Here is a 15,310-nt window from a genome sequence, read left to right on the forward strand (position 1 = left end):
GAAATTAAATAATATATATTGCATGTTTAATTCGTTATTAAAATATTATATAATTTAATTTATATAAATTATCAATATTAAAATTATAAATAGATATATGTAAAAAAAATCATGATTTATCAATCATATATAATAAAAATAAATTTGAATTAAATATGTAACGTACCATACTTTTACTGCTTGAAATTTGCGGAAAAATTAAAAATTTTCTTGAATACGAAAATAAAATCAATACGGTCGTCACTACATCATCCATTCACCAATAAAAATTTGCTGACAAAATACTTGTTTCAAATATCGTGACCCACATCAAATCAGAGTATTTTAAACTGCATAAAAATCGTAAAAATAACGTGGGCGGTCCTCGGGTTTAGCCTCCCTCTCAGTCCAAGCCTGCTCCTTGGTCCCCACCTCCTGTCTCCTCATAAACACCCTCACCTGCATCGATCAAGTCTAGTGAGTCTAAAGACTCAACACGTATAAACTGGGAATAACGAATAATACATAATAAAACCACATGCAGTTTAAAAATAGAACATACATACTTGAAACTTGAACTTGAAGTAAACTTGAACATTCATACATATCATAGACGTGCCATAACGTAAAAACTTTCATAAACATGCTTGCATACTTGTGCATACATGAACTTCATTATTTTGCGTAGAGATATGTTTCAATGCAAGTGACCCATAACATAATCGCCTGATCAGACTAAACCACAGTACTGGGATGACAGGGGCAAACCCACTGCCGCATACATGAGATCCCCGTTCATGCTTTAACGGGTGGATTGGTCCCCGTTCATGCTTTAACGCTTTCCAATCCTGATCTAAACCTGTTCATGCTTTAACGGGGTGGGTTGGTCCCCGTTCATGATTTAACGCTTTCCAACCCCATACATACATTGGTCACAAGACATTTAGCATACCTCAAAAACTTGAAAATAATTTTCTTGCACGTCAACATACTTACTTGGCGTTGAGGGATCCGTTGGACTTCGACTGGGGCCACTGCTGCACATGCTAACATGAATTTAAGCTTAACTTACATAACCTAGACGTGGGTAATCGTACTCACCCGAATCAATTAAATAGCTTAAGGCATCCTAAAACGCTCGGGACTTGACCTCATTTTAATCATCGTACTAACCCAAGACATGAAACTCCAAGACACAATAACATTTCCCAAACATATATGGTGCACACGGACCCCGTGCATGGGTCCGGGTAGGGGTCCGTGTGGGCTCGCAAAAAGGAACACTCGGAAGAAGCAAGGACACGGACCCCGTGCCCAAGTCCGGCTCCGGGTCCGTGTAGACTCGGTAAACTTTGTCGTGCAGAAGGGGGAATACACGGACCCCGTGCACTGGTCCATGTGGGGGTCCGTGTAGTCTCGGTCAAAAATGGCACCAAGAAGAAACAAAGGCACGGACCCCGTGTCAGGGTCCATGTGAGGGTCCGGCTAGGCACTGAAGGTCGAAACCTGCGTGAAAACTTGACATGATAATTCATTCTCCTCAACCAACCCAAATGGCTATGAATCGACACCTCGAGACACATCTTAGGATGCTACGACATTGTACCAAACCCAAGTAAATCATTAAAATTGTTCCCAAGAGCGACAAGCAACAACCAACAATACAACCCGAAATTCGACACCATTTTTCTTCCTACGACTCTTGATTCAACTTGGGCCTAACAACACGAAGTAAGACGCCACATAATACTCCCAATATCATTCTTGACTTACCTAAACGCAGCACCGATCACCCGTCGATTCCCAACGAAGCCTGCAATAAATAACTTCAAAAAAAAACACAATTTTTCGTAAAAATCGCAGCTTGAGCAGTTCCACGAAAAACGTCATAACTCACTCATTTTTCATCCAAAAATTTCGAATTTTATATCAAATCGAAGCTATCAAAAAATTCTACGTTTTTCATGTTGAAAGTTTTGCCAAAATCTGTACCGAAAAATCCCAGTAATTCAAAATAAAGAAGGATTTGAAATTTCAGATCTAAAATTCTCTTCAAAGCACATCCAATAAAATTTCTGCTCAAACTACTACATAACATTCACATGTTTTCATACAAAATGCATCAAAATTTATACTATGACAAGATCGACGCAGGAATAACAGATTATACGCGCCTTTTGATATTAAACGTTACCGAACGACGTCACCGAAGCGGAGATAGAAGCGAGGTTGATCCGGGGCGATTGTGGCACTAAAATCTTGCAATAAAACTCACGAGAATTTGCTGGAATAAGGGGAGGGAAGGGGCGGGTGCTCTCTTGTTCAAGAACCCTAGGTTTTGCTCTTTAAGAATACTAAAATCTGAAAATAAAAAGTGTGTGTGTGTTGTGTATTTACGTGAGGAGTGTGTGTAAAAGTGTGTGTGCGTGTGATAGGTAGTCAATTTAGGGAAAATTATTGCTTAATACAATAATTAACATGCTAAACAAGGTGCTAATTAAAAAAGTTAACTCAATTAACAATTAATTAAAATATTACCCCCACTCATCTTTAAGTAAAAATCCCTTAGTGAACAAAAAAATAAAGTGCACACTAGCAAAACTTTAAAAGTTTTAAAATGTTAAAATCACTTAGTGAATAACTTTGGTTTTAAAATGCTAAACTTAATAAATTACTTAAAACGCCCCATTCTCAACTTAAAATAAAATTCCATCTTTTAAAATGCCAAAATCGTCACCGGTATTTTCCTCGATCCCGCCTCGAATAATCGCCTGAAACATGAAACTCGAAAAACATTTTACGTGCATCACATAAACATAATTAATTTAAAATAATGCATTTGAATAAATCATGCATGACTAAAACTCAATTTAACTTAAATAAATGCTTTAATAATTAAATGAATGGAAGAGTTATACGTGTACTGAATTTGGGCACTACAAAATATATTATTAATCAATGTTGGGCTAAAACAAAAATCAATAAATTAGATATTGATGAAAATCTTAAAGAAACATTATGCAAAATAATAATGGATTCAAATCAGGATTCTGAATATAGTAATGATTCTGAAAAAACTTCAAAATTATATGATTCAGAAGAAATTCTTGAATCAAACATTTCAGATCAAGAAGAATGTAATAATTGTATACAAGAAAAATATTGTATAAATCATTTAAGTAAAAATGATGATACAAAAGAAGAATTTTATAAACTTATGTCTCAATTTCAAGATCTTAATATTAATGTATTAACTAATAGTAATATTTTAGAATTCCTTAAATTGATTAATAATCCAATCTTAAAATCTACTATTAAATGGAAAATACTGCTTCAACCAGTAGCAATAATATTCTTGTTAAACAAGAACAAGCTTATTCAATGAAAGAAGTAAAAAATCTTTTACAGCAACATATAGTAATCAAAATCCAGTTACTATACAAGATTTAATAAAAAAGATTAATAATCTTAAAGAACAAATAAAATTTTTACAACAAAATAATAATAGTTTACATTATAGAATTTCAGCAATTGAAAATAACAAAGAAGATTTAGTTTTCCATCCTGAAAGTTTTGATAATCTTCAATACATTTCATTTCCCGATCCTAATAAAAAACATTTATATGTTTTAAGCATGATTATATCCTAGAAATGGTATACTAATATTACTTTATTAATAGATAATTCTTAAAAGAAGAATTTTGTAGCCATGATTGATAGTTGTGCAGATTTAAATGTAATACATGAATGATTAATTCCTACTAAATATTTTCGTAAAACTACTCATATTCTTTCTCATGCAAGAGGAGAACCTTTAGAAATAAATTATAAATTGCCAAAAGCATATATTTGCAAAGATAAAAACTGTATTTAAACTAGTTTTTTATTAGCAAAGAATATTTCTAGCCAACTCAAACTTGGACTTCCTTTTATTTATCAAATTTATCCCTTAACATATGTTGATGAAATATGTATTATAGGAACTTTTAAAGATAATCATATTTCTTTCAAATTTATAATTAAACATGTTCATAGAATTCTAAATGAATTACAAGAAAAAATACGATAATTATCGTATGAATAAATCTTATATATTTATTTAAATTTTAGATTTTTTGGTCATATGATTGAAAAAGGAAAAAATAATTCCTATACAAAGAAGTATAGAATTTGGTACAAAATTTCCACATATTATAACAGATAAAACTCAGTTACAAAGATTTTTAGGTAGTTTAAATTATATTTCTCCTTATATTAAAGATCTTACTAAGGATTCTGCTATCTTATATGATAGGTTAAAAAAATCCTTTACCATGGTCTGAAAAACATACTTTAGCTGTTAAAAATATTAAAGAAAAAGTTAAAAATCTCCCTTGTCTTATGCTTGCTAATCCCCGATGAGATAAAATTGTTGAAACTGTATATTCAGATATAGGTTTTGGTGGGATTTTAAAACAAATAAACCCCAAAACAAAACAAAAATATCTTATTCGATTTTATTCTGGTAAATGGAATAATGCCCAGAAAAATTATTCCACAGTAGCAAATGAAATTTTAGCTATTGTCAGATGTATTTTAAAATTTCAATATGATTTATATAATCAAAAGTTTATTATAAAAACTGACTGCAAATCTGCAAAATTTATGTTTATGAAAGATTTCAAACATGATGTTTCTAAACAAATGTTTACAAGATGGTAGGCTCATTTAGCTCCCTTTGATTTTTAAATCATTTATAAAAAAGGTGAAGATAATCACTTACCTGATTTCTTAACTCGAAAATATTTATCTTAATGTTTTTATTTACATATATGAATTCTCGAGCCAGAGGAGAGTCCTCTTATAGAGGACAAAGTGGTAGGGAAAAACCCCCTAATATTATTGCACAGCATGGCAAACGGAGGTTAATAGCCCAGAACTTATCTAGTTCATCAGCCAGTAATACTGAGCAAAATAATGAGTTATACAATGAGTTTCAAGAATTTTTGAAACAAAAACAGATTCTCAAGCTTCAGCATCATATGCTAATATTATAAAAGAAGATGATAATGTTTATGCTCTATATACAGAGACAAAACACCGTTAATTAATTCTTCTTATATAAGAAAAAGATACTCAATGGGAGAAAACTCCATGGACTATCATGGAAAGATATTTAACCAATACATCATATGTATATGGTTCCTACAAACAAATAGGATTTTATGAAAATCTTCTTTTATCCACAAAAAGTGTTGATATAACTTACCTTTTCAGTAATACTCAGCAAAAAAGAAGTTATAATTTCTCCAAATTCATTATCAAAAAGATAATATCTATTGAAGAATGAGGTATCTCTTCATTGGTTGAAAAAAATTTATTCTGAAAATCATAAAATGAGTTTTAAATTCAATTTTTGGGATTATATTGAAAGTTTTAATAAAACTCTATTTTATGAAAATGAAAAAAGGAAACATACATGGTTTCTAAAGATTTGTGAAAATGTTTTTCATCATCCTGTTCCAAATTGGTTTTTAATTTGGTGGAAGATATTTGGTCCATCTGCAAATATTTTACCAGAGGTTTTTATAACACCCATGAATTGGTTAAATGTTTCTCCAAGTATTAAAAAATCATTTTCTGAACATTGGATAGATGGAAAAACTTTATTTTTGTTTTTCATGGAATTTGGAATCCCATGGATCTGGAAATGGCAACAAGAATTTGGGTACACTGATGAGGGTATCCCTTGCATATGGCGAGTCAGTTCCACTAAATTTTGGGACAAATTATTGCGAGATGATCCAGAAACAGGAAAGCCTTATAGTTATGACACTCTTCATCAAATGGAGGAGAAAATTTCGTTATACCAAAAAGAATTTTATAATCAACAAAAAAAGGAGAAAGCCCCTATGAGTCCATTTAAGATTCTTACTCAGAAATATTCTGAGATTTATTCAAAAGAAAAAATGATTGAGGTTTATATTGAAGAAATGAAGAAGGGTCTTTTTCAGAATATAGGATGTTCTGATTCTAAATCGGATAAATCTATGGCGTCTGAATCCAGTGAGAATCAATTCATTTATCTAATGTAGATGCAAGATGCTCAAGATCCTAAGGATAATATTCCTCAATTTTCTCAAATAAATGATATTTTTGAAAATCTGAAAAATTCAATAAAAGATAATATTAAAGATGATTAGGAATTCATCTTTAATAAAGTAGTTGAGATATCACAATCGAACTGGTGTAATATCACGAATTAGTGGAGTTGGTGGAATATCACATCATGACATATCATAACAAAAATGGGTGGCATATCATTGTAGACCTTTTGAATTTTGTACCTATTTGCTTTAATAAAGCATTGTACTGTTTATATTTTTAGTTGGAATCCGGGGTTTCATGTCGACACTTCCATCTATTTATAGGTTCATTATGTGTTCTTAGAAAAACACAGTCGAGTTTGCTCCCATCTATTTTCTCTTGTAAAAAACTCTTCTGAAGTATATCAATAAAAGTTTCAAGTTCTGTACACAACTTTGTAAGTTTATATTGTTTTTATTTTCTGTTTTATTTACTGTTTAAAAATTTATATTTCATAGATTAGCTTGAATGACATGCTAAAGTATTCGTGTTAAATTATTACCTTACTATGACATGATCTATATTTATTTGTAACTTGAAATTAAATTGAGATAATAAAATATTTATTTAAATTTTTGAAATTTAATGTAATATAAGAGTCTTTGGTTAGAACATAAGATAAAAAATGAACCAGGAAATGGTAAACACAATGTTCGAGTTTAACCACGTATCAGATTCACTTTGATTCCAAAGCCTCAAATATTATATTATATTTATATATTTTATGTATGTTACGGGACATCTATATTGTTGATGTCTCTTCTTTTAACTAAATTTTTTTAAAAAGATTTTTATTGATTCGGTTATCGACGATTTTGACAAAAAATATTTCGGATTGTTTACTCGTAAAATTTCGATTTCACGAGTGAACAAAGTTTACTCGGAGTTGATAAACAAACATCCTGCCATCCCTAAATGAAACCAAACAATAATCAAACAAATATTCCAGGCTGCCGCGCCGATAATCGGAGCTAAATCATCCCCGTTCCGCTGGCTCGCGACGAGGAGGATGTGTCACTGGACCACCAACTGTTTGATAAATTGTGGAAAAGAGAAATCCCATCAAAGTTCTGGCTTTGAGAGAGTCTTCTACGGTTACTAAATGGCATCTGTACTCTCAAGAAGAATCGCCATCTTGAAATCGCTGGCGAATACTCATTCGTTCTCATGCTTTGGTCAATTTTTTTCAGATAGAGCCCCGGGATTTTTCGGTCATGAAAGGGAAAATTCTGTGACTAGTAGGATTCATCTTTCGCCATTGTTCATGGATAATGATGCTGGCTTGAAAGACTGCAAGATCGAACTCGTGGATGATAAAACCTGGCGAGTTTCTTCGGGGTTAAAGGATGCTTGGATAGCCAATGAGAAGCTTGAAGTATTTAGAACCGGGCCTTTGTTTCGCGGTCAAGATAACGATGGTGGTATTCAGGTGTTGAATTCTGTCAATTTAAATGCAGATGAGCATGATTTTGATGATATTGAGGATATGAGGATTCGCCGAAATTTGTTTTATGAGCTTAACAAGGATTCCAAAGAGTACGAAGAGTATAAATTTGATTTCCATAGGAGGAAATCTTTGAAGGAGGGGAAGGATAACAACAAAAGCAAAGAGAACAAGAAGAAAGAAACTTCAAGTCCGAAATCCATTTCTGGGGTTGAAGAAACATCAAAGAAGGATCGCCTGACAAAAATGAAGAAAAATAAAGATGATAAAACTGAAATCCTTGACAATAATAGACTAATGATGGATCAGTTTCGTGAATTGGGAGACTTAAGTGCCGTAAAGAAGCAAAGAGTTCCCACTTTCAATCAGCTGACGGCTCCCTATCACGAGCCATTTTGCTTGGATGTATACATATCAAAAGGCTCAGTACGTGCTAGCATCATTCACCGGTCGACTAGCAATGTTGTAGCCGTGTCACATTCTATTTCCAAGGATATGAAATTCGAATTGGCGTCCACTAAGAATAGAAGTGCTTGTGCTACCGTTGGTGCAGTGTTGGCTCAAAGAGCATTGGCCGATGACATACATAATGTGATCTACACTCCGAAAAAAGGGGAAAAATCGGAGGGGAAGGTTAAGATTGTGCTTAAATCCATTGTGGATGGTGGGATTGATGTGAAGGTGAAGCGGAAACAGACGAACTTGAAAAAAGGTAGAATTTTTGGATTGACCAGATGATAAGGACGATAATAAAACAACTTCCCATGTTTTTTATCCAAGTACAGTACCGAGAATAATCAGATGACAGCCTTGGTATTTCTTGTATTTAATTGCAAACTCTGATTTTTGGGAAAAATTCTATATATTTCTTTGATTTTCCTTTCTGTTTTCATGAGCTATAAACAAACATGGGGTTTCTTTGTTTTATTTATTTCATTTCTCTGTTGCCTTGCATTTTGGCTACATTTCCTTGGTCTGAAAATAGAGCAAGGAATTTAAGAAGACAAAATTTTATGTCATGATTGTAGTTAAATTATAAGCGTTCATCCATTCTTCTTTGACTTTGATTGGTCCATTTTGTGTCACGAACTATAAAAATTTTCTTGAACTGAGCAAGTTTATCCACCTGACAAATGAAATGTGCATAATGCTTAAGGTCCTGATGGTTTATAGCAACAAAAACAGGGCATAGAAGTTTATGCCAGTAGAAGAAAGCAACAGGGAAATGTATTTGGAATGCTCTATATTATTATTCATTGTAATACTCTTTATATAGAGCTTGAAAAACATAACAGAAAACCAAAAAACCTTCCTAATATCAATTCAAAATAATTCAAAAAATATTTCCTATAGACTTGGTCAATTGACCAATTATTTAGCAAATCTTGAACCAAAAGTGACGAAGGCACGTTTCCAACACTCCTCCTTGCCTTAGTACTTGCAGAGACCTATTTGTTTCTTAGCATTTTAAATCTAGCTTGTGGTAGAGCTTTGGTTAAGATATTTGCAACTTGATCTTCATTCTTGCAGTAATACATCTTGATTTCACCATCCTTTTGTACTTCTCTTAAATGAAACAACTTGATCTTGAAGTACTTAGTCATTCCATGAAAAATGGGATCTTTTGAAATCGCAATTGCAGCTTGGTTATCTACATGAATCTGTGTTGCTTCATTTTGCTCCATATGTAAGTTTGCAAGTATTTTTCTGATCCAAATTCCTTGATTTACTATAGCATAGGCTGCTACATATTCTGCCTCTGCTGTACTTTGAGCTATCACATCTTGCTTCCTTGAACACCATGAGAAAAGACCCGATCCAAACCTGAAACAAAAACCTGTTGTATTCTCATATCATCAATAGAGCCTGCCCACTCACTATCAGAAAAACCATGAAGCTTAAAAATATGACAGTAAGAATATTTAATGCCATAATTTGTTGTGCCCTGGATATATCTTACATATCTTACAATCCTTTTTGCAGCTTGAAAGTGCACTTCACTTGCACAATTCATGAACCTCGAAAGTAAGCTTACAGCAAACAATATGTCTGATTTAGTGGCTGTAAGATACATTAAGCAACCTCAACTCTTTCTGCTCCATCATCTTTCTAAATTTTTTCCTTCGCGTTCATTGGTGTGCTGGTGCTTTTACAATCTTCCATGTGAAATTTTTTGAGTATTTCTCTTGGATACTTTTGATTTATGAAGACTCCATCATGATCTTGCTGCACATCCATACCTAAAAATAGGACATTGGACCAAGTTCTGTTATTTCAAATACTTTGAGCACTTCAACTTTAAATTCTTGTAAATTTCCTCGTTGCTTCCTTTAACAAGGAGATCATCAACATAAATAGAAACTATAATTAAGTCGGCACTTGTTCCTTTTACATATAATGTGCTTCACTTGGACCTTTAACAAATCCAAGACTTTGAAGGTTTTCGTCGATCCTGCTGTACCAGGCCCTGGGGACCTGCATAAGTCTATATAAGGCCTTTTTCAACAAGTAGACCTTCTCCCCCTGTCCCTTTATTTGGAATCCTCCAGGCTGCTCTACATAAATCTCCTCTTGAAGATAACCATTTAAGAATGCAGATTTTACATCCAACCGATAAATATTCCATCCTTTTTGCGCTGCCAAAGCAAGCAACATTCTGATTGTATCCAAGCGTGCCACTGATGCAAAAGTTTCTGAGAAATCTACTCCAAACACTTGACTATACCCCTTAAACACATGTCTGACTTCGTATTTATTCAAAGAACCATCTGCATTAAGTTTGGTCCTGTACTAGACCCGTTTGACTCCAATGATCTTTGATCTTTCTGTGTTGAGTCTTATCCACCAACTCCCACGTGTCATTTTTTCAATCATTTTGAGCTCCTCTTTCATTGGTTCAATCCACTTGTCATCCTTCTATGTTTCTTTATATTCTGCAGGCTCAAAAATAGCAACATCACTTCTTTCATAAATATCAGATTAGGATCTTGTACCTTGAACTGGTACATCATCTATGTTGTTATCAAAATATTGTCATGGTTCTTCCAATGACTTCTTCATAGACTCCTCCCAATTCCATTGTTTATCCTCCATAAATTTGACATCTCTGCTTGGAAAAATTTTTCCATTATGTGGTTGGAAAATTCTGTAAGCCTTTGAAGAATCTCTGTATCCAGTAAAAACTCCTGGCTCAGCCTTCTTATCAAGTTTCTCTCTTTTTACCTGTGGCACATAAAAAAAACAAAGACTACCAAAAGTCTTTAGATTCAAACTTTGTCTTATAACCAAACCAAGCTTCAAATGGAGTTTTTTCTTGAAAAATTCTTCTAGGCAGCCTATTCAGCAAAAAAAAAAAAAAAAAACAGCAGCGTTTGCAGCCTCTGCTCACAACCTTTTTGGCAACTCCTTCTCATGCAGCATACACCTCGTCATTTCCATTATACTTCGATTTTTTATCTCACTTACACCATTCTATTTTGTGGTGTAAGGAAATGTGAGTTGGTGTTCAATGCCATCTTCCTCGCAGAACTTTTCAAATATGTCATTTGTATTTTCTTTCCTGTTATCTGACCTTATTTTCTGCATCCTGCAACCACTTTGATTCTCCACCAATGCTTTCCAAAATATACTAGCAACTTCAGATTTGAATTTGAGGAAGTAAATCCAGCAAAATCTGGTATAATCATCAATAAATATAAGGTAGTACTTATTACCATTTAAAGATGGCATTTTAAGAGGTCCTCCAACATCTGTGTTTGCAAGTTGCAGCTTGTGTGTTGATTTTCAAGTTGTTTAAGGGAATGGTTTTCTGGCTTGCTTGCCATATTGACAAGACACACAATCAGATAGCTTGTCTTCCAGCAAAGCAATGCCTTTCACCAAGTTATGTTTCTGCATATATAGAAGTCTATCGTGGTGGAAATGCCCGGGCCTTTTGTTCCATAATTCTGCATTGCTTACAGTGCTCGAAAATGCTATTTGCTACTCCTCCAACATATTTAAAGCAAAGCTTTTTGCTTTCATTTTCACCTTGAACGCATCTCTACCCTTTGAATCTTTGGTCAAACACCATTTATCTTCAAATATAACTTTGAATCCTTTTTCGATTAACTGGCCAACACTAAGAAAACTTTTATCAAAATTAGGCACATATAGAACATCGGTAATGTATTTCAGATCTGTTAGATTTTCTATAGCCACTGTTCCTTTCCCTTTGACTGAAAGAAATTCACCATTTCCAATTTTTACTTTCGAAATGATTGTCTTATCTAGCTCTTTGAAGAGTTCTCGATCATTAGTCATGTGATTTGTGCAGCCTCTGTTGATCAACCAGGAATCGTTAGAAAAATTTCTTGATGAGAAACATGTTGCAACAAAGAGTTGCTCCTCTTCATGTTGCTCAGTAGAAGCCTTTGCCTCTTCAGGTTGTTGGGAATTGCAAACCCTCTCCATGTGTCCAATAATACCACATTTGTTGCACTTGACATCAGGCCTCCACCAACATCTCCTTTGGGGATGGTTTGTCATATGGACATGCTGGATAGATCCCATCCTTGTTTTTGCCATCTTTACCTCGAAGAGCACCCTCCATTAATAGTTTAAGATTAATCTGTGTCAGTATGTCTAAGTTCTTTTCATTGGGAGTGCATATACGTTGGCATTAGTCAGAAAAAAACTAAAATTGTAAAAAAAAAAAGATATAACAATTGGATTAAGATATAAATTTGACAATATAGAAGACTGAGAAACAAACAATTTGAAATAATCCTCTAAAAAGTTACAAAAATAACCGATTGTTGAGAAATTATATTAAATTTGATTTTAAATCGAGCAGAAGAAATTAAACATAATAATTCAAAAATCAATTAAATATTTTGTAAATGGTTTGAAAATAATGCGAGTTGAATATATATAAACGGTTTGGTTGAAACATTTTATCAAATATTTTGTATTCAATATTTTGGTAATTGAAAAAAAAAACCATAAAATGTTTACCAAAACAACAATAATTAAATGTTACAAATAAAAACACCTAAATTTGTTTACATATGTTTGGAAATTAATAACACACATTTTTCTTGGATTTGCTCTCATTCTAGCTTGTTTTCTTCTTATAATCTGCTCATAATACGAATCTCCATCAAAAGCTTATGTTTGATCTACAAGGTGTCGTATTTATAGCATCCAAGAGTGGTATGAACATTAAATACAAGAATGTCTGTTTGGAAAATTCTGCTGGCCACTTTCTGATATCAATCTATTTTTACTGTAAACTTGATTTGGTCCAAATCTAGCTCTTGCTAAAGATGCCTGGCCAATTCTGCTGCACCAAGTCTAGCTATACCAAGTCGAGTTGCTCTTTTTTCTTCATTATAACTTTTGATTCGTCGATTTTTGGGCAAAGTGATGAACTAGAAAGTTGTATCACTTTCTCTTACTTTTCCATTGAATCACGAATCACTCAATTTCGAGTTTGTATTATATAAATATTATCAAAATACCAGATTATATAAAATCTTGTACTTGTTCTTCATTCAGTGCAAAACCGGCAATTTCATCGTGATTTATCACCTTCTTAAGCTCTTATTCACTTCAATTTTGGAAGATCATTGTGTTAGCTTCGTAACGCATACTGAATTATTCCCTTTCGAGAATCGAGTTGAGAGATATGACCAAAATACCAGAACTGATCATGTCTAATCGGATGTATCCGTGTCATCCACCATCGGTTTTCCTAGATAACATGCGAATTCGTCAAGAAATTCTGAGGGATGATTTGTGGAAAATTGAGTTTTTTATTCAACCGTTTTGGTTGCGGGTCATTTTCATCACCGAGTGATGAGATATGCTCAAAACAATAAGTTGCGCCAGATTTTCAGATTGACTAAATTTGAGTTTTAGCTTTTCAAATCTTTCAACTTGACATCTATTAACTGCATGAAAGCATGCCAACTTTATATTTGACTTCCTTCGTAAATGAAGTAGATCCCGAATCGATTTTTGGTTATAATTCTATCTGTTACACAAAAAGAAATAGGAAATTTATTCAATAATACAAAACAAATTGGGGAATAAGTTCACAAATAGCAATCAAATCAATTCTGCAATTACGAACTATAATAAACATATATACAAGGAATAAAATAAATATGAAGGGAGTATTATAAAATCTATTAAAAATATGCTAACTAATTAGGCTAGAAAGATAAAAATTTCTGGAATTTGTCGAAAGCTTTTTCTATTGAATTTTTTTTGATGATTTATGAGTTGTGTTCCTTCCTCGGATGTTCCATCATCTCTTTTCTTCAAACTCCTCCAAGTGATTCTCCCTTATTCCCACGATGACCGTAACTTCCCCGACGTGCATCATGAGTTTGACCCAGTTTTTAAACGACCAAAATTCCTTTAATCTAATGTGCTCTAACATTGGGTTTTTAGTTTGTTTTGGGTTTACCAGAATTTGGGTCCAACGTATGTATTTAAAATTCATCGCAATCACTATTAAAATTGCATAATTTGATACGAAAAATATTTAAAATAATCTCAAGTCAATAAATTTGATTCATTATATCAAATTCATCTATCCAAACATAACCTGAATCAATTAGATGAAATAAGAAAATTTAATAAGTTGTATGATTGCTAGTCTTGTTATTAATTAATTAATAAAATATAAAAAATATCAAGTTTGCGACGAGATATTAGGTTCAAAACTCAAGTATAAAAAAACATTCAAGCTAAAAAAAATTTAAGTGAGGATAATTTTATATTTTACAATATAACAAGGGGAAGTTGGGCTAAAATCTCTCTGACATATTTTTATTAGTATTCAATCCCCATATGGATTTTTTATACGACAATCTTGACAAAAATATTTTATTTGTCTTAAGAGTAATGCCAGATATACACCTTAGTGTACACCTTGGTTTACATTTTTTTTATCAATGACCAAATTATCATTGGTTAACAAGATATTTATTTCTTTTCATGGGTAATTTTGTATTTGGTAAGTAAAAATGTAAGTTAATGTAAAACAAGACGTACACTATAAGGTGTGCATTCGAAATGACTGTTGTTTTCTTAATGTGGATTGTAGGTTTGGATTTTTTATTTGTTGAGGTTTGTTTCGAAGGAAGTTGAATGAGAGCAGATGATTATTCAGACTCTGTTTGTTTAGAATAATTGACCATAGTTAAGCTTTCTCTTGATCCTCTTTTGATTTTGAGCAGCTTCTTGTTGAACCCCGATTTTTTTCTTCATGCACATAAAGTTTGGGTCGAATGACAACCACATTATCAGTATCAATCATAGTGGAGGAAGTGTCATCTTTTTCAGAAGTGAAACAAAAACCAGCATCCTTGAGAAGTTTGATATGAACACTTCTTTTGAACCATGTCATAGAGTGACTTGAACAGAACATATGTCCAGTTGACTTGAGTTCCAGTAGTAATGACAAAAAAAATCACCTGGACCTTCTCTTTTAAACAATTGTCAAAGGTTCTGGCCTTTATCAAGATAGATTTTGCAACAATATCGATCAAGACTTGAAATTTCATTTGCATCAACTTCTTGAAGCACGATGGAGACAAATCTTCTCCTGAAGCCGAAAATTCTTCAAAGAAGTAGCCATATCTTCCTTGGAGATGGCTGAGAAATCAACAATCCAATCGTGGGAAGAGAAGAGATGAAAATGAGTAGAGCTTCATCAATAATAAATGTATTGTTGTCATGAGAATAGACAACCTTCCATTCAACAAAAA

The 15,310-nt window shown here is 32.9% G+C and overlaps 1 protein-coding gene and 1 long non-coding RNA gene across 2 annotated transcripts; one reads left to right on the top strand and one right to left on the bottom strand.

The window, feature by feature from the left end:
- Window positions 1-6,964: 6,964 nt before the first annotated feature.
- LOC142547620 (uncharacterized) lies at window positions 6,965-9,633 on the top strand. The gene has a single exon (XM_075655994.1). It carries the CDS (start codon window positions 7,209-7,211, stop codon window positions 8,286-8,288), a length of 1,080 nt encoding a protein of 359 aa, XP_075512109.1. The 5' UTR covers window positions 6,965-7,208; the 3' UTR covers window positions 8,289-9,633.
- An 838-nt stretch (window positions 9,634-10,471) lies between these two features.
- On the bottom strand, window positions 10,472-12,107 carry LOC142547621 (uncharacterized). The gene is made up of 2 exons (XR_012820705.1): window positions 10,994-12,107; window positions 10,472-10,862 (listed from the first exon to the last, which is right to left on the bottom strand). It is a non-coding gene; the product is annotated as an uncharacterized LOC142547621 (long non-coding RNA).
- Between the last annotated feature and the right edge of the window lie 3,203 nt (window positions 12,108-15,310).

The sequence above is a fragment of the Primulina tabacum genome, chromosome 5 (genome assembly GCF_025594145.1).
Source record: "Primulina tabacum isolate GXHZ01 chromosome 5, ASM2559414v2, whole genome shotgun sequence".
NCBI classification, from domain to species: Eukaryota; Viridiplantae; Streptophyta; class Magnoliopsida; order Lamiales; family Gesneriaceae; genus Primulina; species Primulina tabacum.